This window comes from Nerophis ophidion, linkage group LG14 (genome assembly GCF_033978795.1).
Source record: "Nerophis ophidion isolate RoL-2023_Sa linkage group LG14, RoL_Noph_v1.0, whole genome shotgun sequence".
Taxonomy (NCBI): Eukaryota; Metazoa; Chordata; class Actinopteri; order Syngnathiformes; family Syngnathidae; genus Nerophis; species Nerophis ophidion.
In genome coordinates, this window is record NC_084624.1 from 51,180,278 (window position 1) to 51,205,980 (window position 25,703).

General features: G+C 42.5%; 1 protein-coding gene across 1 annotated transcript in view; it reads right to left on the reverse strand.

The window, feature by feature from the left end:
* The window catches only part of atp1a2a (ATPase Na+/K+ transporting subunit alpha 2a), a 193,753-nt gene that overhangs the window by 159,712 nt on the left and 8,338 nt on the right, over nucleotides 1–25,703 (reverse strand). Inside the window, exons 3-4 of the mRNA XM_061920966.1 lie at nucleotides 18,042–18,101; nucleotides 17,495–17,698 (exon numbers count right to left, since the gene is read on the reverse strand). Of these exons, the coding sequence (XP_061776950.1) occupies nucleotides 17,495–17,698; nucleotides 18,042–18,101 (264 nt within the window). The remainder of the gene's footprint in view (nucleotides 1–17,494; nucleotides 17,699–18,041; nucleotides 18,102–25,703) is intronic.

Sequence of the window (25,703 nt, forward strand, 5' to 3'; positions counted from 1 at the left end):
ATTTTGTCCCGAAAATCTCCCGAAATTCAGGCGGAGCCGGAGGCCACACCCCCTCCAGCTCCATGAGAACCTGACTCAGCAATGTTATGACCCTCTTAAACAGGACAATACTGCCATCTACTGTAAATAGAATAGAATGGAATGTAAATATATTCTACATATATTCTACATTTAAGTGCAGTCAAGGAACATGCATTAGGGAGTCTGTTCCGAAGCCCACAGTAAAGAGACGTAACTTCATCACGTCGCCTGGTTATTGACTACAACCCAATATATTACACCGTCGACGAGCAAAATGAAGAAATACGCTTGCAAGTTCCAAAACGAATGGAAACAAGAATTTCAGTTCAACCAAGAGAGTTCGAAGGGGAAGGGGTATGTTGCCTGTAAATTTTGTAGAACAGACTTCTCCATTGAACACGGTGGCCGAACGGATATACTCAGGCATGAACGGTCAGTGAAGCACAAAACGTCCGCAGCGCAGCATCGTTCACAACCCGGTATTATGGGCCACCTTGCAAGATGGAGACCCGATGGAGTAAATTAATGTAGAGACAAAGATGGCTATGCTAATAGCTGGAAGCGACATCCCGTTCTCATTTGCGGATGTCTACAACAAATCCGTGAAGGATATGTTCCCGGATTCGGAGATCGCTCGCCAATACGCAAACGGCAGAACAAAGGTTACTAAAATTGTGAAAGGTAAGTGTTGTTGTTGTTTTTTTTAGTAACCAGCAAGCACAGTACAGTTAGTAGAACAACTGTGTTTTTATTACTGTGTATTTGATAGGCGCCGTCAGAAATTCAACTATTTATTTGATTTATTTATATATAAATATATATATATAAATATATATATATATATATATATATATAGCTAGAATTCACTGAAAGTCAAGTATTTCATACATATACATACATATATATACATATATATATATATATATATACATATATATGAAATGTATAACCACGCCCCCCCAAAATCGGAGGTCTCAAGGTTGGCAAGTATGGAACAAGCGCATTCTGAAATTGTACGAATCATAATGTTGTTAGGGCTTTTTTTTTTTTTTTACACTTACATTAAGTTTTACTACTTACGTATAAAATACCACACGGTCTCGCTCCATCCTATCTTGCCGATTGTATTGTACCATATGTCCCGGCAAGAAATCTACGTGTAAAGTACTCCGGCTTATTAGTGATTCCCAGAACCCCAAATAAAAGTCTGTGTTTTCTATTCAGACTCCAGTACTATGGAATGTCCTTCCGGTAACAGTTAGAAATGCTACCTCAGTAGAAGCATTTAACTCCCATCTTAAAACTTATTTGTATACTCTAGCTTTTTTAGACCAGTTGATCTGCCGTTTATTTTATTTTCTCCTCTGCCCCCCTCTCTCTCACAGGTTGAAGTGCTGGCTGTTCAGAGTCGGGACACGGGGGTGGACCGCTCGCCTGTTGGGGACATCCCTGCGCTGCTGACCCCTCTCCCCTCGGAAAGGTCTCCTGCTGGCCCCACTATGGACTGGACTCTCACTATTATTTTAAATCCTCTATGGACTGGACTTTCACAATATTATGTTAGACCCACTCGAAGTCCATTGCATCCTGACTCCCCTAGAGAGAGGGGGGACACCCACATCTGCGGTCTTCTCCAAGGTTTCGCATAGTCATTCACATTCACATCCCACTGGGTTGTGAGTTTTTCCTTGCCCTTATGTGGGCTCCGAACCCAGGATGTCGTTGTGGCTTGTGCAGCCCTTTGAGACACTTGTGATTTAGGGCTATATAAATAAACATTGATTGATTGATGATTGATTGACATGTTGCGGTTATTAGTATTCTATCTTTATTTGTTGTTATTCTGTGATAATGTTCATCAGTCAACTCATTGTTTTTAATTTTCAATCTATGAAGATAACAAAATTATATCAAAATCACATTTGTGTTTACTGTTGTTGCTTTTGTCTCTCTGTCTTATCCCTCTCTTGTCCCCACAATTTCCCCCTTCTGTCTTCCTTTTTTTTCTCTTCCTATCCCCCCTGCTCCGGCCCGGCTGCACCAAATAATAATATAAATACATTTAATAAAGTCAAATACAAATAAGGCATCAAGACAAGTATCCTACACTTCTTTTTTGTAAAGTAAATCTGAACGGCCGATATGGGCATCTACATCAGTGGTTTTCAAATGGGGGTACGCGTACCCCTAGGGGTATTTAAAGGTATGCCAAGGGGTACGTGAGATTTTTTTAGAAATATTGTAAAATAGCAACAATTCAAAAATCCTTCATAAATATAATTATTGAATAATATTTCAACAAAATATGAATGTAAGTTCATAAAGTGTGAAAAGAAATGCAACAATGCAATATTCAGTGTTGACAGCTAGATTTTTTGTGGACATGTTCCATAAATATTGATGTTAAAGATTTCTTTTTTTTTTTGTGAAGAAATGTTTAGAATTAAGTTCATGAATCCAGATGGATCTCTATTACAATCCACAAAGAGGGGACTTTAATTTGATGATTACTTCTATGTGTAGAAATCTTGATTTATAACTGAATCACTTGTTTATTTTTCAACAAGTTTTTAGTAGTTTTTATATCTTTTTTTTCCAAATAGTTCAAGAAAGACCACTACAAATGAGCAATATTTTACACTTTTATACAATTTAATCAATCAAAAACTGATGACAGAGTGCTGTATTTTTACTTCTTCATCTCTTTTTTTCAACCAAAAATGTTTTGCTCTGATTAGGGGGTACTTGAATTGAAAAAAATTTCACAGGTGGTATCACTGAAAAAAGGTTGAGAACCACTACAGCAGGGATGTCCAAAGTGCGGCCCGAGGGCCATTTGCGGCCCACCACACATTCTGCAAAAATTGCAAAATGAATAGTATTGCAAAAAATAAAAATAAAAACATTTTAAAAAAGTGGAATGAGGTGAAATCTAATGAGTAAAAAGTGGCAATGTTGACACAAAGCTGCCATGCGGGCAGTTTTTTGTTCCTTTTGTCTTTATTTTCTTTGTTTCCATTGCTCCAAAAAAAAAAAAAAGGACAAAAAAATCTTTGGTATAATGAATTATTTAAAAATGATCACTTTAAAATGTTTTATGTGGAAACAACATTTCATATGTTGTGTGGTTGCCATATAAAAACATCAAAGTTTTCACAAAAGAGCATAAAACAAACAAAATAATAGTTCAAACTTCAAATTGACGTATATATCGGAAGTTGATCTTGAAATTTAAGTGTTAAAAGTAAAAAATAAACTAATCAAAGTGTATCACTTTATGAGTGGGGACCTTTCGGATCTCAAATATATTTCGTAGGATTTTATTTGACTTTTCACTGTGATTACTCAAAAATATTAAACAATTAAAATCAATGGTTTCCTGCATTTTTGATCTTTGAGGGCTTTAATTGCTAAATAAAGGAACTCTCCCGAAGGAATCAATAAAGTACTAAATACTGCATATTTCAGTTTTACTATAAAAAAACAAAGTTGTTTTACTTTATATCAACCTGAAGTTGATATAGAGATTTATTGTAAGCATTAAATAAAATAAAAAAAATAATAATAATTTGACTTATTTTTAACATGTTAGTGACTGAGACCCTTTATGCTGCACAGGGGCCCTAAGGATTAAAAAAATAATCCATATATTTTGTTATGGTTTGAAAATGAAAAATATCAAAATGGCCCCCGCATGCTTAAATCTTTCCGTGTGCGGCCCCTGTGGAAAAAGTTTGGACACCCCTGCACCAGATCAACTATACTGTATATGATTTGCCTGAGAAGCTGGACACGAAAAAATAAATAAAAAATTGAATAATACTACTTTAACATACGTTTATAGTCAACGCTGAACTTGTAGATGCACTGCAGAACTGCGTCTAAAATGCCCATAAAAAGTGGTACATGTCTCCTGCTTGTGTGAAAACATCGAAAAAGACCACAGTTCGGAGCATCACAACATGGAGGTGCAGCTCATGCAAAAATTTTGAATAAGACAGTCCGCACCACTTTTCAATTGTACACGCAGTTTTAGTAGATCACATGCAACACGCCCACTATTTGTACACGCTATTTAATATTTTGCACGTGCTGTTTGGCGTGTGGTATTTGGATCTTTAGTACAAACCCTGTTTCCATATGAGTTGGGAAATTGTGTTAGATGTAAATGTAGATAGATAGATGGATAGTACTTTATTGATTCCTTCAGTAGAGTTCATAAACGGAATACAATGATTTGCAAATAATTTTCAACCCATATTCAGTTGAATATGCTACAAAGACAACATATTTGATGTTCAAACTGATAAACATTTTTTTTCTGCATATAATCATTACCTTTAGAATTTGATGCCAGCCACCGTGACAAAAGAGTTGGGAAAGATGGCAATAAATGCTGATAAAGGTGAGAAATGCTCATCAAACACTTATTTGGAACATCCAACAGGTGTGCAGGCTAATTAGGAACAAGTGGGTGCCATGATTGGGTATAAAAGCAGCTTCCATGAAATGCTAAGTAATTCACAAACAAGGATGGGGCAAGGGTCACTAATTTGTAAGCAAATTGTCCAACAGTTTTAGAACAACATTTCTCCACGAGCTATTGCAAGGAATTTAGGTATTTTACCATCTACGGTCCGTAAAATCATCAAAAGGTTCATAGAATCTGGAGAAATTGCTGCACATAAGCGATGATATTACGGACCTTTGATCCCTCAGGCGGTACTGCATCAAAAACCGACATCAGTGTGTAAAGGATATCACCACGTGGGCTCAAGAATAATTCATAAAACCACTGTCAGTAACTACAGTTGGTCTTTACATCTAAATGCAAGTTAAAACTCTACTATGAAGGGCAAAACCTAATTATCAGCAACACCAAGGAACGCCGCTGGCTTCGCTGGGCCTGAGCTCATTTAAGGTGGACTGATGCAAAGTGAAAAAGTGTTCTATGGTCTGACGAGTCCACATTTCAAATTATATTTGGAAAGTGTGGACGTGGTGTCCTCCGGAACAAAGAGGAAAATAACCACCCGGATTGTTAAAGGCGCAAAGTTGAAAAGCCAGCATCTGTGATTGTATGAGAGTGTATTAGTGCCCAAGGCATGGGTAACTTATACATCTGTGAAGGCACCATTAATGCTGAATGGAGCAACATATGTTGTCATCCAGGGCTTCACGGTGGCAGAGGGGTTAGTGTGTCTGCCTCACAATACGAAGTTCCTGCAGTCCTGGGTTCAAATCCAGGCTCGGGATCTTTCTGTGTGGAGTTTGCATGTTCTCCCCGTGAATGCGTGGGTTCCCTCCGGGTACTCCGGCTTCCTCCCACTTCCAAAGACATGCACCTGGGGATAGGTTGATTGGCAACACTAAATTGGCCCTAGTGTGTGAATGTGAGTGTGAATGTTGTCTGTCTATCTGTGTTGGCCCTGCGATGAGGTGGCGACTTGTCCAGGGTGTACCCTGCCTTCCGCCCGATTGTAGCTGAGATAGGCGCCAGCGCCCCCCGCGACCCCGAAAGGGAATAAGCGGTAGAAAATGGATGGATGGATGGATGTTGTCATCCAAGCAGCGTTATTATGGACGCCCCTGCTTATTTCAGCAAGACAATGCCAAGCCACGTGTTACAACAGCGTGGTTTCTTAGTAAAAGAGTGCGGGTACTTTCCTGGCCCGCCTGTGGTCCAGACCTGTCTCCCATCGAAATTGTGTGGCACATTATGAAGCGTAAAATACGACAGCGGACACCCCGGACTGTTGAACAACTAAAGCTCTACATAAAACAAGAATGGGAAAGAATTCCACTTTCAAAGCTTCAACAATTAGTTTCTTCAGTTCCCAAACGTTTATTGATTGTTGTTAAAAGAAAAGGTGATGTAACACAGTGGTGAACATGCCCTTTCCCAACTACTTTGGCACATGTTGCAGCCGTGAAATTCTAAGTTAATTATTATTTGCCCCAAAAAATAAAGTTTATGAGCTTGAACATCAAATATGTTGTCTTTGTAGTGCATTCAACTGAATATGGGTTGAAAAGGATTTGCAAATCATTGTATTCCGTTTATATTTACATCTAACAAAATTTCCCAACTCATATGGAAATGGGGTTTGTAGATCAGGACCATAATGTACAATATTTGCTTGGCTAAAAGAAGTTCGGACACAATCTTTTTTTTTTTTCTTTTTTTTTTTTACGGTCTATGTAATCACTCTGTATGTCTTATTAGCGCTTGACAAGAGTCGTCGTGTGAAGTCCCGTTAGCGCGTCGTTTCATCTCCCAAAGCGAGCGTGCGCATTATGCATGCCGAGGGAGCTGCAGGCCCCTGAATGTGGAGATGCAATCGCAGGGGGGAGATTAAAGTTATCGCTGGTGTGCATGTGTGCGTCCATCCGGCGCGCCAGACGCTTCCATTATGCAACAGAAGCCTTTAAATGCTGAATAATGGCGACGTAATGACTGGCGGCTGCAAAAAGGAGTCTATAGGCGGCCCGCCTGGAGCTTGCTTGCTGGCTGGGAGTGTTGAACGCAGCAAAGTAAGCCATGATGATTCTTGGCTGGGCGTCTTTTTGGCTTAGTAGTGCACTGCAAAAGACACCCTTTATCACGTAAAAGTGACTTTTTAATCATGTTATTTCTTTTTTTTTTTTGATGTTCTAACCCAGGGTTAACAAACGTACGAACAGGTTTTATCCAGCCTGAGGGAGGAGTTTGTTAGGTATAAAAATAAACCGAAATTGTTAAATGAAAAAAAAAGCTGTTCTAAATGCGTCCACTAGATGTCCCAATAGCAATTTTTTGCATTTTTGTAGATGATGCTCCATATGTAAAAAAAAAAAAAAAAAGAACATGTTAGTGATCCAGTCGAAGAAAATGATCAAACTACATAAATAACATCCTGTAATTTGATTTTGATATATTTTTTTTTTGTCTTGATTGAAAATGAAAACCAATGAGTTGACTGATAGACATTATCATATAATTCATTCAGAAAGTATAAATAACGACAAATAAATATTAACTGCAACATGTAAGTGTAAAAAAAACCAAAAAACCATTATGATTTGTACATTTTCAGAATGTGCTTGTTCTATTTTTAAACAACGAAAACAATCGGAAGTTGTCTTTATTTTTAAGTTATCGTGCCGTGGTTTTCCCTGTCCGGCCCACTTGGGAGTAGATTTTTCTCCATGTGACCACCTGATATAAAATGAGTTGGACACCCCTGTTCTAACCGTAATTTGAATTTTAAATGGTAAATGGGTTACGCTTATACTTGATCGGGCTTTCTGCTCCGCCGCTCCCAGTCTGTAGAACGCTCTTCCTGACCACCTGAGGGCACCACAGACTGTGAATGTTTTTAAAAAAGGCTTTGAAACCCTTCTTTAAAAAAAAGCCTATGCATACTAGTTCTAGCTAGTTTTTATTTTTATTTATTATTTTAATTATTTTTTTGTTATTATTATTAATTTGTTTAATGTTATTAAATTTTTTTAATACACTGTAGCACTTTGAGGTTGTTTGCTCAATGTAAAGTGCTTTTTAAAAATAGAATATATTATTATTATTATTGTTGTATACCTTCAAGGTACTCCAAGCGCTTTGACACTATTTCCACATTCACCCATTCACACACCCATTCACTCACCGATGGCGGGAGCTGCCATGCAAGGCCCTAACCACGACCCATCAGGAGCAAGGGTGAAGTGTCTTGCTCAAGGACACAATGGACGTGACTAGGTTGGTAGAAGGCGGGGATCAAACCAGAAACCCTCAGCTTGCTAGCACGGCCACTCTCCCAATCGTGCCACGCTGTCCCCCAATCTCTAAAGTCTGTTTAAAAACAACAAACTCCACTTTTGAGAAGAAGGGCGTTCAACGTTAATGTTTCAGGAGCCAACTTAGGTCTCGTCTCTAGCTTGATAAGCCTCTTCATGTATGCACCGCACTACATTGGAAAAAAAAAAAAAATAGCAGGCTTCACTAAACATTTTTCAAATACTTTCAAGGCTAATTGTGTGATATTTGGCCTGTTTTACCATATCTTTAATCATTTTTACTACAAAATGTGTGGAGTAAGAAATTTGTGTACGGTCGTGGTCAAAAGTTTACATACACTTGTAAAGAACATAATGTCATGGCTGTCTTGAGTTTCCAATCATTTCTACAACTCTTATTTTTTTGTGACAGAGTGATTGGAGCACATACTTGGTCACAAAAAAAACATTCTTGATGTTTTTATGAACTTATTATGGGTCTACTGAAAATGAGACCAAATCTGCTGGGTCAAAAGTATACATACAGAAATGTTAATATTTGCTTACATGTCCCTTGGCAAGTTTCACTGCAATAAGGCGCTTTTGGTAGCCATCCACAAGCTTCTGCTTGAATTTTTGACCACTCCCCTTGACAAAACTGGTGCAGTTCCGCTAAATTCGTTGGTTTTCTGCCATGGACTTGTTTCTTCAGCATTGTCCACACGTTTAAGACAGGACTTTGGGAACATTCATTCCAGCCTGATTTAGTCATTCCTTTACCATTTTTGACGTGTGTTTGGGGTCATTGCCCTGTTGGAACACCCAACTGCGCCCAAAACCCAACCTCCGGGCTGATATTTTTAGGTTGTCCTGAAGAATTTGGAGGTAATCCTCCTTTGTCATTGTCCCATTTACTCTCTGTAAAGCACCAGTTCCATTGGCAGCAAAACAGGCCCGGAGCATAACACTATCACCACCATGCGTGACAGTAGGTTTGGTGTTCCTGGGTTTAAAGGGATCACATATTGCTGAGTATTGTGGTCATTCAGCTCAGTTTTTGTTTCATCTGACATCACATGGACAAAGATAAGACCTTCTGGAGGAAAGTTATGTGGTCAGATGTATATCAATCAATCAATCAATGTTTACTTATATAGCCCTAAATCACTAGTGTCTCAAAGGGCTGCACAAACCACCACGACATCCTCGGTAGGCCCACATAAGGGCAAGGAAAACTCACACCCAGTGGGACATCGGTGACAATAATGACCCAGTGGGACGTCGGTGACAATGATGACTATGAGAAACCTTGGAGAGGAGGAAAGCAATGGATGTCGAGCGGGTCTAACATGATACTGTGAGAGTTCAATCCACAATGGATCCAACACAGTCGCGAGAGTCCAGTCCAAAGCGGATCCAACACAGCAGCGAGAGTCCTGTTCGCAGCGGAGCCAGCAGGAAACCATCACAAGCGGAGGCGGATCAGCAGCACAGAGATGTCCCCAGCCGATACACAGGCAAGCAGTACATGGCCACCGGATCGGACCGGACCCCCTCCACAAGGGAGAGTGGGACATAGAAGAAAAAGAAAAGAAACGGCAGATCAACTGGTCTAAAAAGGGAGTCTATTTAAAGGCTAGAGTATACAAATGAGTTTTAAGGTGAGACTTAAATGCTTCTACTGAGGTGGCATCTCGAACTGTTACCGGGAGGGCATTCCAGAGTACTGGAGCCCGAACGGAAAACGCTCTATAGCCCGCAGACTTTTTTTGGGCTTTGGGAATCACTAATAAGCCGGAGTCTTTTGAACGCAGATTTCTTGCCGGGACATATGGTACAATACAATCGGCAAGATAGGATGGAGCTAGACCGTGTAGTATTTTATACTAATGTAATGTAATGTGTCAGTAGTCCTAAAGAGGAGCTTTTTAATTAGTATAATTTAAATACCAAATGATATACTGTCAGAATCGGGTTGAATTGAGTATCGATTCTAAATTGAATCCCGTGAATCCTAATGGAATTGAATCGTGAGTTGCTTCTCAAAGGTGCTGTATGTCACGGTGAGGTACTGTAGATTCTTGAAGCACACTTGTTCAGACCTTCAGGATAGGTACTTCAGAGCATAATACTACCACCACCATTCTTGACGGTAGGTATGGTGTTCCTTGGATTAAAGGCCTCCAAACATAAAGCTGGGTATTATGGCCAAACAGCTACATTTTTGTTCCATCTGACCACAGAACTTTCCTCCAGAAGGTTTTTTTCTTTGTCCATGTGATATACATAGGTATACTTTTGACCCAGCAGATGTGGTCACATTTTCAGTAGACCCATAATAAATCCATAAAAGAACCAAACTTCATGAATGTTTTTTTTGTGACCAACAAGTATGTGCTCCAATCACTCTATCACAAAAAAATAAGAGTTGTAGAAATGATTGGAAACTCAAGACAGCCATGACATTATGTTATTTACAAGTGTATGTAAACTTTTTAACAGGGTTTTATGCTGCCAATATCATGACCAAGATAATGGGAGAGTGGCCGTGCCAGCACTCTGAGGGTTCCTGGTTCAATCCCGACCTTCCACCAACCTCGTCACGTCCGTTGTGTCCTTGAGCAAGACACTACACCCTTGCTCCTGATAGGTACTGGTTAGGGCTTTGCATGCCAGCTCCCGCCATCAGTGTGTGAATGTGTGTGTGAATGGGTAAATGTGGAAATAGTGTCAAAGCGCTTTGAGTTCCTTGATGGTAGAAAAGCGCAAGTACAACCCATTAACCATTTATAGGTCGACGGCGATCGCATCTACTGTTTGCTATTGCATACTTGCCTACTTTGAGACCTCCGATTTTGGGAGGTGGGGGGTGTGGTCGGGGGTGGGGCGGACGCGTGGTTGGGGGTGTGGTTGTGGCGGGGGCGTGGTTAAGAGGGGAGGAGTATATTTACATCTACAATTCACCAACTCGAGTATTTCATATATATATATATATATATATATATATATATATATATATATATCCATCCATTTTCTACCGCTTCTTCCCTTTTGGGTTCGCGGGGGGCGCTTGCGCCTATCTCAGCTACAATCGGGCGGAAGGCGGGGTACACCTTGGACAAGTCGCCACCTCATCGCAGGGCCAACACAGATAGACAGACAACATTCCCGCTCACATTCACACACTAGGGCCAATTTAGTGTTGCCAATCAACCTATCCCCAGGTGCATGTTTTTGGAAGTGGGAGGAGGCCGGAGTACCCGGAGGGAACCCACGCATTCACGGGGAGAACATGCAAACTCCACACAGAAAGATTCCGAGCCTGGATTTGAACCCAGGACTGCAGGACCTTCGTATTGTGAGGCAGACGCACTAACCCCTCTGCCACCGTGAAGCCTATCTATATCTATATATATATATATATATATATATATATATATATATATATATATATATATATATATATATATATATATATATATATATGAAATACTTGACTTTCAGTGAATTCTAGCTATCCATTCATCATCTTCCGCTTATCCGAGGTCGGGTCGCGGGGGCAACAGCCTAAGCAGGGAAACCCAGACTTCCCTCTCCCCAGCCACTTCATCTAGCTCTTCCCGGGGGATCCCGAGGAGTTCCCAGGCCAGCCGGGAGACATAGTCTTCCCAACGTGTCCTGGGTCTTCCCCGTGGCCTCCTACCGGTTGGACGTGCCCTAAACACCTCCCTAGGGAGGCGTTCGGGTGGCATCCTGACCAGATGCCCGAACCACCTCATCTGGCTCCTCTCGATGTGAAGGAGCAGCGGCTTTACTTTGAGTTCCTCCCGGATGGCTATATATATTTATTTTATTATATATATAAATAAAAGATATAGTTGAATTTCAGACGGCACCTATCAAATATACAGTAATAAAACCACAGTTGTTCTACTAACTGTACTCAATAACCAGGCGAGGTGATGAAGTTGCGTCTCTTTACTGTGGGCTTCAGAACAGACTCCCTCACTTGAAGTCAGGTGCGCAACACCACGTAAATCGTTGGCCAATCAAAAGGCAACCCCATAACGCTATAGCCAACAATCACCAGGAGGTGGCAACAGACAACATAGATCGCTCTATTACAGACGGCGTCGCCATGGCTGTAACTTCCTCGTTCTTATACTTCGTCTCCTTGTGTGTGCAGTTTTTTATTAATATCTGTAGATGTTTCAATCAATCAATCAATCAATGTTTATTTATATAGCCCCAAATCACAAATGTCTCAAAGGACTGCACAAATCATTACGACTACAACATCCTCGGAAGAACCCACAAAAGGGCAAGGAAAACTCACACCCAGTGGGCAGGGAGAATTCACATCCAGTGGGACGAAAGTGACAATGCTGACTATGAGAAACCTTGGAGAGGACCTCAGATGTGGGCAACCCCCCCCCTCTAGGGGACCGAAAGCAATGGATGTCGAGCGGGTCTAACATGATACTGTGAAAGTTCAATCCATGGTGGCTCCAAGACAGCAGTGAGAGTCCCGTCCACAGGAAACCATCTCAAGCGGATCAGCAGCGTAGAGATGTCCACAACCGATACAGGCGAGCGGTCCATCCTGGGTCCCGACGAGCGGTCCATCCTGCAATCCTGTTTTAACATGATTGGGCAGGCAAGCTGTTTATATAGTGGGAAAGCGGACATGAAAACAGGCTGTCCCCACTCAGGTCCGCATGGAGCTGGAGGGGGCGTGGCCCCTAGCTCCGGCTGAATTTCGGGAGAAAATTTCTTCCGGGCGCTGAATTTCGGGAGTCTCTAGGAAAATCCGGGAGGGTTGGCAAGTATGTGCTACTGCCACTAACGTTTGTGTTTACTCCTTAGCGTTACATTGTTGTTTGTGACATATGGCATCTATTATGTTGGGCAAGTGCAGCGTTAAAGTGTATGTGTAAAAAATAGATTGACTAACCTAGTCAGTGGCCTAGTGGTTAGAGTGTCCGCCCTGAGATCGGTAAGACTATAAAAATAGGACCCATTACCTCCCTGCTTGTTACTCAGCATCAAGGGTTGGAATTGGGGGTTGAATCACCAAAAATGATTCCCGGGTGCGGCCTTCGCAGCTGCTCACTGCTCCCCTCACCTCCCAGGGGGTGAACAATGGGATGGGTCAAATGCAGAGGACACATTTCACCACACCTAGTGTGTGTGTGTGTGTGAGACAATCATTGGTACTTTAACTACACTATAGCAGTGGTCCCCAACCTTTTTTTATTTCATTTGTTTTTTATTTGATTTTGTTTTGTTTGTTTTTTCATTAAAAATGGAGGTTTTTTGGGTTGATGCACTAATTGTAAGTGTATCTTGTGTTTTATGTTGATTTAATTAAAAAAAAAAAATAATAATAATAAAATAATAAAAAATTCTTCTGCGGCCCGGTACCAATGGTGCTTGGGGACCACTGCACTATAGCGCTTGTCAGTGATAAAAATAGATCATTAGCATTAAAGGGACAGACACACAAAAGGGTGTGTTCCCAGTCAGGCTTATTAAAAGCCACTTTAAACGGTCTAAATTCCAGAATTCAACACTTGCACTTATCTAGTCTATCACCTTCTTATGGGACTTTGAAGTTAACCTTGTCTTGATTCGAGCAAGTGTGTCTGCACAGCAAAAAGTCAGTGTTCAAAAACAAGGGGGAAAACATACAAAAATGAGGGGTATTTTATTTGAACCAAGCAAACTTATCCGTCGATAGAACGAAAAAATTGGGCATGTCAAGACTTTCCAAAACAAGTCAAATTAGCTAACCTCAATGAACCCAAAAATACCTTTTTTTGGTGGAAAAAAAAAAGACATTTTCGCTCAATATAATGAAAAATATTCTTAAATTAAGTAAATGCAAGTGCCATCATCTGGACATAATGATATGCGCTCGGCATCCTGATTTTTTTTTCATGCTTGAAGGAAGAAATTACTTTTAAACAGTAGTTTTATACTTAAATAAATAAATGGGTTGTACTTGTATAGCGCTTTTCCACCTTCAAGGTACTCAAAGCGCTTTGACACTACTTCCACATTTACCCATTCACACACACATTCACACACTGATGGAGGGAGCTGCCATGCAAGGCGCCAACCAGCACCCATCAGGAGCAAGGGTGAAGTGTCTTGCTCAGGACACAACGGACGTGACGAGATTGGTACTAGGTGGGATTTGAACCAGGGCCCCTCGGGTTGCGCACGGCCACTCTTCCACTGCGCCACGCCGTCCCTTGTGAGTGTTGATGACACAGCTTTGCAACAGTTGATATTCTAGTTTCAACCATGTTTTACTCAATATAGGTCATGGGTGTCAAACTCTGGCCCGCGGGCCAAATTTGGCCCTCCCTGTAATTTCATTTGGCCCTTGAGGCAATGTCAAATTAACATTAGAGCGGCAGTTTCGCTGTAACACCGCATTCACTGCTAATACTCATACATGTCAATTTCCCCAGGAGACTCCCGAAGTTCAGTGCCCCTCCCGAAAATCTCCCGGGGAAACCATTCTCCCGAATTTCTCCCAATTTCCACCCGGACAACAATATTGGGGGCTTGCCTTAAAGACACTGCCTTTAGCGTTCTCTGCAACCTGTGGTCACGTCTGCTTTTCCTCCATACAAACAGCGTGACGGCCCAGTCACATAATACATGCGGCTTTAGCACACACACAAGTGAATGCAATGCATACTTGATCAACAATACAGGGCACACTGAGGGTGGCCGTATTAACAATGCAAACACTGTTACAAATATGCGCCACACTGTGAACCCACACCAAATAATAATGACAAACACATTTCGGGAGAACACCTGCACCATAACGCAACAGAACAATTACCAAGAACCCCTTGCAGCACTAACTCTTCCTGGACACCCCCCCACTACCACCAAACCCCGCAGGTCCCTTTTAAAAAGGTAATTTGTTCAGCCTTGGCCCGTGGCTTTGTTCAGTTTCAAATTTTGGCCCACTCTGTATTTGAGTTTGACACCCCTGATATAGGTCATCAAATCTCAGCAACAAGCTATAATATTTTATTGAGATCATTTAGGACCATAACACTTAAAACAAGTAAAACACTCTGACATAAAATCTGCCTAGCGAGAAGAATTATCTTATCAGACAGAAAATAAGCAAATATCACCCTTATTTGAGATATTTAAAGGCCTACTGAAACCCACTACTACCCACCACGCAGTCTGATAGTTTATATATCAATGATGAAATATTAACATTGCAACACATGCCAATACGGCCGCTTTAGTTTACTAAATTACAATTTTAAATTCCCCGCGGAGTTTCTTGTTGAAAACGTCGCGGAATGATGACGTCTCGAGTTGTAGGGGACCTATTAGCGCAGCACCACTTGCGGCTAAAAGTCGTCTCTTTTCATCGCATAATTACACAGTATTCTGGACAGCTTTGTTGCTGAATCTTTTGCAATTTGTTCAATTAACAATGGAGAAGTCAAAGTAGAAAGATGGAGTTGGGAAGCTTTAGCCTTTAGCCACACAAACACACGATGTTTCCTTGTTTAAAATTCCCAGAGGTGAAGCTTTACGATGGATCAGAGCGGTCAAGCGAACAAGGATCCCAAACACTTGTCAACCGGCAGGCTTCGGTGAGAAAATTGTGGTAAAAAGTCGCCTCTTACCAAAGATCTGCGGAGCCTGCGCCGTCCATGTAGCTGCCGTGACTTCCCTCAGATACTGGCGTCAACACACCCCTCCGACTATCAGGTACTATTTAACTCACAAAAACATTCACAACACAATAGAAAGATAAGGGATTTCCCAGAAGTATCCTAGTAAATGTGTCTAAAAACATCTGAATCGCTCTCTAAGGGCTCTCCCTTAGAGATAGGGTGAGAAGCTCTGCCATCCGGGAGGAACTCAAAGTAAAGCCGCTGCTCCTTCACATCGAGAGGAGCCAGATGAGGTGGTTCGGGCATCTGGTCAGGATGCCACCCGAACGCCTCCCTAGGGAGGTGTTTAGGGCACGTCCAACCAGTAGGAGGCCACGGGGAAGACCCAGGACACGTTGGGAAGACTATGTCTCCCGGCTGGCCTGGGAACGCCTCGGGATCCCCCGGGAAGAGCTAGACGAAGTGGCTGGAGAGAGGGAAGACTGGGTTTCCCTGCTTAGGCTGTCGCCCCCGCGACCCGACCTCGGATAAGCGGAAGATGATGGATGGATGGATGGAATCGCTCACAATGCAATCGCCTTTTTTTTTTTTTTTTGTAGTCCTTCGCTATCAATATCCTCAGCCACAAATCTTTAATCCTCGCTCAGAATAATGAGGAAACCTGCACTGGCTTCCTGTGCACTTAAGATGTGACTTTAAGGTTTTACTACTTACGTATAAAATACTACACGGTCTAGCTCCATCCTATCTTGCCGATTGTATTGTACCGTATGTCCCGGCAAGAAATCTGCGTTCAAAAGACTCCGGCTTATTAGTGATTCCTAGAGCTCAAAAAAAGTCTGCGGGCTATAGAGCGTTTTCCGTTCGGGCTCCAGTACTCTGGAATGCCCTCCCGGTAACAGTTCGAGATGCTACCTCAGTAGAAGCATTTAAGTCTCATCTTAAAACTCATCTGTATACTCTAGCCTTTAAATAGACCTCCTTTTTAGACCAGTTGATCTGCCGCTTCTTTTCTTTCTCCTATGTCCCCCCCTCCCTTGTGGAGGGGGTCCGGTCCGATGACCATGGATGAAGTACTGACTGTCCAGAGTCGAGACCCAGGATGGACCGCTCGTCGGGACCCAGGATGGACCGCTCGCCTGTATCGGTTGGGGACATCTCTACGCTGCTGATCCGCTTGAGATGGTTTCCTGTGGACGGGACTCTCACTGCTGTCTTGGAGCCACTATGGATTGAACTTTCACAGTATCATGTTAGACCCGCTCGACATCCATTGCTTTCGGTCCCCTAGAGGGGGGGGGTTGCCCACATCTGAGGTCCTCTCCAAGGTTTCTCATAGTCAGCATTGTCACTGGCGTCCCACTGAATGTGAATTCTCCCTGCCCACTGGGTGTGAGTTTTCCTTGCCCTTTTGTGGGTTCTTCCGAGGATGTTGTAGTCGTAATGATTTGTGCAGTCCTTTGAGACATTTGTGATTTGGGGCTATATAAATAAACATTGATTGATTGATTGATTGATTGATTGAAATTGTCGTTTTCTCGGTTCTAATAGCTCTTTTTGTTGGAGGCTCCCATTATAAACAATGTGAGGACGTGAGGAGCCCTCACACTTGTGACGTCATCGTCTGCGACTTCCAGTACAGGCAAGGCTTTTTTATTAGCGACCAAAAATGTTGAACTTTATCGTGGATGTTCTCTACTAAATCTTTTCAGCAAAAATATGGCAATATCGCGAAATGATCAAGTATGACACATTGAATGGACGTACTATCCCCTTTTAAATAAGAACATTTTATTTCAGTCGGCTAATTTCAGTATCTTACTTAGATTTCCGTTTTTGCAGTGTGATAATGTGCAGCATCGGCATGACTGCATCCCACTGGGTCATTATTGTCACCGACGTCCCACTGGGTGTGAGTTTTCCTTGCCCTTATGTGGGCCTACCGAGGATGTCGTAGTGGTTTGTGCAGCCCTTTGAGACACTAGTGATTTAGGGCTATATAAGTAAACATTGAATGAAAAAAAAAAAAAAAATGGTGGTTTTCCCCTCACGTTGTCATTGGGCGGCTCGTCCTCGGTGGCCACCTGGATGCCGTAGGCCAGGAAGCAGAGGATGGCGCCGGTCCACAGCAGCATGGAGAATCCGCCAAACAGCTGGCGGCAGAACTTGACCCACTCGGGCGTGGTGGGGGGAGGTGTCAACGCGTTGGGTCCGTCCCGAGCCAGAACCTCTGCGGCTTTGGCGTTGGTGAGGCCCTGGAGGAGAGAAGCGAGACCGGGACCATTTTTACCTGAGCCGAGAAAGCACTTTACGACTGTTCCTGCCCGGCCTGTTTAACAGCCCGACTGTCATAAACTGGCGAGGCTTCCCGTCTGCGCCGTAAAACTGCTGCATGTAACTTTATTGAACATTTTGCACGCTTTTTATGCACAATAAAATCAGCTGGAAAATGTAAATTTGCCTTTGTCAATGTGTGTGTGTGTGTGTGTGTGTGTGTGTGTGTGTGTGTGATGCTCTGATTTGCAGACAATCCCCGTGAGGACTGATCAACTGTTTCCGCTTTAAAATTGTCAGCAGAAAAAAATGGAGTCCGTGTACCTGTGTAGGGCTCAGTCCATAACGCTTCCCAAGATCATCCACTGATATTTTGTGGTCATCCTGAAGAGACAAAAAGGGTTCATAAGTTCTATGAGTTTTCCAGGTTTGACAAATGAATAATCAATAACTTACAACATGTTTATGGATGAGCCAAAAACACTACCATATATACATACATCACCTTAAAACTCATTTGTATACTCTAGCCTTTAAATGGACTCCCTTTTTAGACCAGTTGATCTGCCGTTTCTTTTCTTTTTCTTCTATGTCCCACTCTCCTTTGTGGAGGGGGTCCGGTCCAGTCCGGTGGCCATGTACTGCTTGCCTGTGTATCGGCTGGGGACATCTCTGCGCTGCTGATCCGCCTCCGCTTGGGATGGTTTCCTGCTGGCTCCGCTGTGAACGGGACTCTCGCTGCTGTGTTGGATCCGCTTTGGACTGGACTCTCGCGACTGTGTTGGATCCATTATGGATTGAACTTTCACAGTATCATGTTAGACATCCATTGCTTTCCTCCTCTCCAAGGTTCTCGTAGTCATCATTGTCACCGACGTCCCACTGGGTCATTATTGTCACCGATGTCCCACTGGGTGTGAGTTTTCCTTGCCCTTATGTGGGCCTACCGAGGATGTCGTGGTGGTTTGTGCAGCCCTTTGAGACACTAGTGATTTAGGGCTATATAAGTAAACATTGATTGATTGATTGATATACAGTATAAATATATACAATATATATATACATATCTATATGCATTTTATATATAAAAACATATACATACATATGTGTACATTATACACATTTATGTAAAAAGAACATATGTATACATACATGTACATACATATATAAAAAGCCGGCAGACCCGTCAGCGATCCTGTTCTGTCTCCCTGTAATGTTTGTCTAAACTTGAATGGGATTGTGCTGAAAATTTTAATTTTCCTGAAGGAACTCTCCTGACGGAATAAATAAAGTACTATCTAATCTAACTATCTCTAATCTAATAAATAAAAACAAATATGTAAACATACATAACTATACATATATGCATATACAAATACATATATTGTCAGGACGTGGACTATGGGGTGGTTATTTTCCCGAGATGCAAGTGAACTTGGTGCGAAGGTAATGACATCTTTATTTTAACACTAATAAAAGGAATAAACAAAAGGCGCGCACAAGGGCGGAAGTACAAAACATGGCTATAAAAACAAAAACTAGCACAAAGGCAGAACTATGGACAAAAAAAAACCAAAAGACACTAACTGTGGCATTAATAAACCAAAACTTACTTGCGATGACGTGAACAGGGCAGCACGGACTAAGAAACAAGCCGCGGGAAGTAAGCATGAAGCCGTAAACATGACAGGAAGCAGAGTGAGGTCGCCAGCAAGACAGCCTGGCAACTGGAAGCTTAAATAATACTATGGTGATTGAAAACAGGTGCGTGACATGGGGACGGGTGAAAACTAACGGGTTGGCATGGAAACAAAGCAAACAAGGAAGCGCAAAAACAGGAAACAATGGCGTCGTAAACAAAACGGAACATAACTATACAAAACATGACATACATACACAAAGACATATACAAACCCCGTTTCCATATGAGTTGGGAAATTGTCTTAGATGTAAATATAAACAAAATACAATGATTTGCAAATCATTTTCAACCCATATTCAGTTGAATATGCGACAAAAACAACATATTTGGTGTGCAAACTGATAAACATTTTTTTTTCTTCCAAATATTCATTAACTTTAGAATTTGATGCCAGCAAAACGTGACAAAGAAGTTTGGAAAGGTGGCAATAAATACTGATAAAGTTGAGGAATGCTCATCAAACACTTATTTAAAACATCCCACAGGTGTGCAGGCTAATTGGAAACAGGTGGGTGCCATGATTGGGTATAAAAACAGCTTCCATGAAATACTAAGTAATTCACAAACAAGGTTGGGGCGAGGGTCACCAATTTGTAAGCAAATTGTCAAACAGTTTTAGGACAACATTTCTCAACGAGCTATTGCAAGGAATTTAGGGATTTTACCATCTACGGGCCGTAAAATCGTCAAAAGGTTCAGAGAATCTGGAGAAATCACTGCACGTAAGCGATGATATTGCGGACCTTTGATCCCTCAGGCGGTACTGCATCAAAAACCGACATCGGTGTGTAAAGGATATCACCACATGGGCTCAGGAACACTTCATAAAACCACTGTCAGTAACTACAGTTGGTCGTTACATCTGTAAGTGCAAGTTAAAACTCTACTATGCAAAGCGAAAGCCATTCATCAACAACACCCAGGAATGTCGCCGGGCCCGAGCTCATCTAAGATGGACTGATGCAAAGTGGAAAAATGTTCTGTGGTCTGATGAGTACACATTTCAAATCATATTTGGAAACTGTGGACGTGGTGTCCTCCGGAACAAAGAGGAAAATAACCATCCGGATTGTTATAAGCGCAAAGTTCAAGAGCCAGCATCTGTGATGGGATGGGGGTGTATTAGTGCCCAAGGCTTGGGTAGCTTACACATCTGTGAAGGCACCATTAATGCTGAAAGGTCCATACAGGTTTTGGAGCAACATTTGTTTAACCCAAGCCACATTATCATGGATGCCCCTGCTTATTTCAGCAAAACAATGCCAAACCACGTGTTAGAACAGCGTGGCTTCATAGTAAAAGAGTGCGGGTACTTTCCTGGCCCGCCTGCAGTCCAGACATGTCTCCCATCGAAAATGTGTGGCGTATTATGAAGCGTAAAATACGACAAGGGAGACCCCGGACTATTGAACGACTAAAGCTCTACATAAAACAAGAATGGGAAAGAATTCCACTTTCAAAGCTTCAACAATTAGTTTCCTCAGTTCCCAAACGTTTACTGAGTGTTGTTGAAAGAAAAGGTGATGTAACACAGTGGTGAACATGCCCTTTCCCAACTACATTGGCTTGTGTTGCAGCCATGAAATTCTAAGTTAATTATTATTTGCAAAAAAAAACTAAGTTTATGAGTTTGAACATCAAATATGTTGTCTTTGTAGCATATTCAATTGAATATGAGTTGAAAATGATTTGCAAATCATTGTATTCCGTTTATATTTACATCTAACACAATTTCCCAACTCATATGGAAACAGGGTTTGTATATAAACATATATACATACATACACATAGACATTTTTATACATACTGTATTCATATTTACACATACACATATACATATATATGCATATACGTTTGTAAATGTTCCCTACTCTTGTTAACTCGACGGCTTTTAGCGCCGCGCTGGCTTTTTCGTGCACCTCATGTTGACGTGGAAAACTGTAGTTTGTCGCCGCTCGCAGGAGATTCCAACTTGAAACCACACTCGACAGCGTCGGCGGTCTTAAAGTGTGCCATAAATCACGTCTGACAGACAACGCAGGGAAAAAGTCAGCGGAGGCGACGACAGCCTGACGATAGTGCGGCGCAACAGCTTGTCACAAACTTCCCTGCGTCTCGCTCGCCTCAAAGATGACGCATTTGGACGCCGGGGAGGCCACGTTTTGACAGAAGCTCGGAGAGCGCCGGCTCGCCGCTGGTGGCATCACAAATTATTCAGCCGCAGTGCGAGCACAGAGACGCCCAGCCGGAGGGTTGGTTGCTTTTCCTCGGATGGCAGGACAGTGTTTGTTTGCAGACTTCTTGCGCCGACTGCGAGTCCATGATAACTGGCTTCATGCCGAACTACCAGGGGAAAATGCTACATGCTAATCCTGTCACAGAGCGTATTTGCACTCAAAGGGTTCAAGCCCGATCAAAAAAACCTTTTTTTAAGCCGAGGCATATTTTTGGCGTTGAAGGCACACCACCTGCAGAAATCATTAAAAAACTAAACTAAGTTGACAGTCAAAAGTTGTTGTCGCAAATATTAGGTTTGAATTTAAAACCATAACAAAGCATGCATCATTGTAGCTCTTGTCTCAAAGTAGGTGTACTGTCACCACCATTTTCCCGTATTGTTTTAATCCTTCTTTGTGGGGACATTGTTGATTGTCATGTCATGTACGGATGTACATTGTGGACGCCGTCTTTGCTCGACTGTAAGTCTTTGCTGTCCAGCATTCTGGTTTTGTTTACTTTGTTGCAAGTTCAGTTTTAGTTTGGTTCTGCATAGCCTTCCCTAAGCTATAATGCCTTTTCTTAGAGGCACCCACCTTTTGTTTATTTTTGGTTTAAGCATTAGACACCTTTTTACCTTCACACTGCCTCCCGCTGTTTCCGACACCTACAAAGCAATTACCATAGCTACCTGCTGCCACCTACTGATATGAAAGAGTATTACACGATTCCTCTGCCGAGCTCTAGATAGCACAGACACTCAAAAACACAGAATTTCCAGACTGTCATGTCATGTATGGGATGTACATTGTGGACGCCGTCTTTGCTCCACTGTAAGTCTTTGCTGTCCAGCATTCTGGTTTTGTTTACTTTGTTGCAAGTTCAGTTTTAGTTTGGTTCTGCATAGCCTTCCCTAAGCTATAATGCCTTTTCTTAGAGGCACCCACCTTTTGTTTATTTTTGGTTTAAGCATTAGACACCTTTTTACCTGCACGCTGCCTCCCGCTGTTTCCGACACCTACAAAGCAATTACCATAGCTACCTGCTGCCACCTACAGATATGAAAGAGTATTACACGATTCCTCTGCCGAGCTCTAGATAGCACAGACACTCAAAAACACAGAATTTCCAGACTGTCATGTCATGTATGGGGTGTACATTGTGGACGCCGTCTTTGCTCGACTGTAAGTCTTTGCTGTCGTCCAGCATTCTGGTTTTGTTTACTTTGTTGCAAGTTCAGTTTTAGTTTGGTTTTGCATATCCTTCCCTAAACTTCAATGCCTTTTCTTAGCAGCACTCATCATTTGTTTATTTTTGGTTTAAGCATCAGACACCTTTTTACCTGCACGCTGCCTCCCGCTGTTTCCGACATCTACAAAGCAATTAGCTTCCTGCTGCCACTGACTGAAATGGAACAGTATTACACGGTTACTCTGCCGAGCTCTAGACAGCACCGACACTCAGCAACACATAAATTGCACACTGTCATGCCATGTCATGTCATGTACGGATGTACTTTGTGGACACTGTCTGCTGCACTACACGCTGTAAGTCTTTGCTGTCGTCCAGCATTCTGTTTTTGTTTACTTAGTAGCCAATTCAGTTTTAGTTTCATTCTGCATAGCCTTCCCTAAGCTATAATGCCTTTTCTTAGGGGCACCCACCTTTTGTTTATTTTTGGTTTAAGCATTAGACACTTTTTTACCTGCACGCTGCCTCCCGCTGTTTCCGACATCTACAAAGCAATTAGCTACCTGCTGCCACTGACTGAAATGGAACAGTATTACACGGTTACTCTGCCGAGCTCTAGACAGCACCGACACTCAATAACACATAATTTGCACACTGTCATGCCATGTACGGATGTACGTTGTGGACGCCGTCTTTGCTCGACTGTAAGTCTTTGCTGTCGTCCAGCATTCTGGTTTTGTTTACTTTGTTGCAAGTTCAGTTTTAGTTTGGTTCTGCATAGCCTTCCCTAAACTTCAATGCCTTTTCTTAGCAGCACTCATCATTTGTTTATTTTTGGTTTAAGCATCAGACACCTTTTTACCTGCACACTGCCTCCCGCTGTTTCCGACATCTACAAAGCAATTAGCTTCCTGCTGCCACTGACTGAAATGGAACAGTATTACACGGTTACTCTGCCGAGCTCTAGACAGCACCGACACTCAACAACACATAATTTGCACACTGTCATGCCATGTACGGATGTACATTGTGGACACTATCTTTGCTCGACTGTAAGTCTTTGCTGTCGTCCAGCATTCTGTTTTTGTTTACTTTGTTGCAAGTTCAGTTTTAGTTTGGTTCTGCATAGCCTTCCCTAAACTTCAATGCCTTTTCTTAGCAGCACTCATCTTTTGTTCATTTTTGGTTCAAGCATTAGACACTTTTTTACCTGCACTCTGCCTCCCGCTGTTTCCGACATCTACAAAGCATTTAGCTACCTGTTGCCACCTACTGATATGGAGGAGTATTACACGGTTACTCTGCCGAGCTCTAGACAGCACCAACACTCAACAACACATAATTTGCAGACTGTCATGTCATGTCATGTTCGGATGTACATTGTGGACGCTGTCTTTGCTCCACAGTAAGTCTTTGCTGTCGTCCAGCATTCTGGTTTTGTTTACTTTGTTGCAAGTTCAGTTTTAGTTTGGTTCTGCATAGCCTTCCCTAAACTTCAATGCCTTTTCTGAGGGGCACTCACCTTTTGTTTATTTTTGGTTTAAGCATTAAACACCTTTTTACCTGCACCCTGCCTCCTGCTGTCGTCTGCATATTGTGATCACGACCGACTAAGTTCCCGACATCTACAAGGCAATTAGCTACCTGCTGCCACCTCCTGATATGGAAGAGTATTTCTCGGTTACTCTGCCGAGCTCTAGACAGCACCGACAGTCAACGACAACACATCATTTGGGGACTATAATTACTGGTTTGCAAAAAATATTTCTAACCCAAATAGGTGAATTTTGATAGACCAGACTGTATCTCACGGTACACTAGTGGTCGAAAAACACTGGATTAAGCAAACCAAGACGACCACATTTTTTTCCAGAAAAACGTACATGATGGGGCATTGCCGATTAATGCTTTTAAATGTCGATTTACTGTTGGTCCTCGACTAGGATTGTACGGTATACCGGTGTTAATATAGTACCGCGATACTAAAGAATCATATTCGGTACTATACCACCTCTAAAAAGTACCGGTATTGTTTTGTTACAGGTACCAAAGTACTGGTATCAGGACAACACTATCCTCGCCTGACAAGAAGCTGCTAGCAACTAACTAACCAAGTTAACAATAATCACCTCCATTACAGCAAATACCCATCCATCATCCATCCATCATCTTCCGCTTATCCGAGGTCGGGTCGCGGGGGCAACAGCCTAAGCAGGGAAACCCAGACTTCCCTCTCCCCAGCCACTTCGTCTAGCTCTTCCCGGGGGATCCCGAGGCGTTCCCAGGCCAGCCGGGAGACATAGTCTTCCCAACGTGTCCTGGGTCTTCCCTGTGGCCTCCTACCGGTTGGACGTGCCCTAAACACCTCCCTAGGGAGGCGTTCGGGTGGCATCCTGACCAGATGCCCGAACCACCTCATCTGGCTCCTCTCGATGTGAAGGAGCAGCGGCTTTACTTTGAGTTCCTCCCGGATGGCAGAGCTTCTCACCCTATCTCTAAGGGAGAGCCCCGCCACACGGCGGAGGAAACTCATTCGGCCGCTTGTACCCGTGATCTTATCCTTTCGGTCATGACCCAAAGCTCATGACCATAGGTGAGGATGGGAACGTAGATCGACTGGTAAATTGAGAGCTTTGCCTTCCGGCTCAGCTCCTTCTTCACCACAACGGATCGGTACAACGTCCGCATTACTGAAGACGCCGCACCGATCCGCCTGTCGATCTCACGATCCACTCTTCCCTCACTCGTGAACAAGACTCCTAGGTATTTGAACTCCTCCACTTGGGGCAGGGTCTCCTCCCCAACCCGGAGATGGCATTCCACCCTTTTCCGGGCGAGAACCATGGACTCGGACTTGGAGGTGCTGATTCTCATTC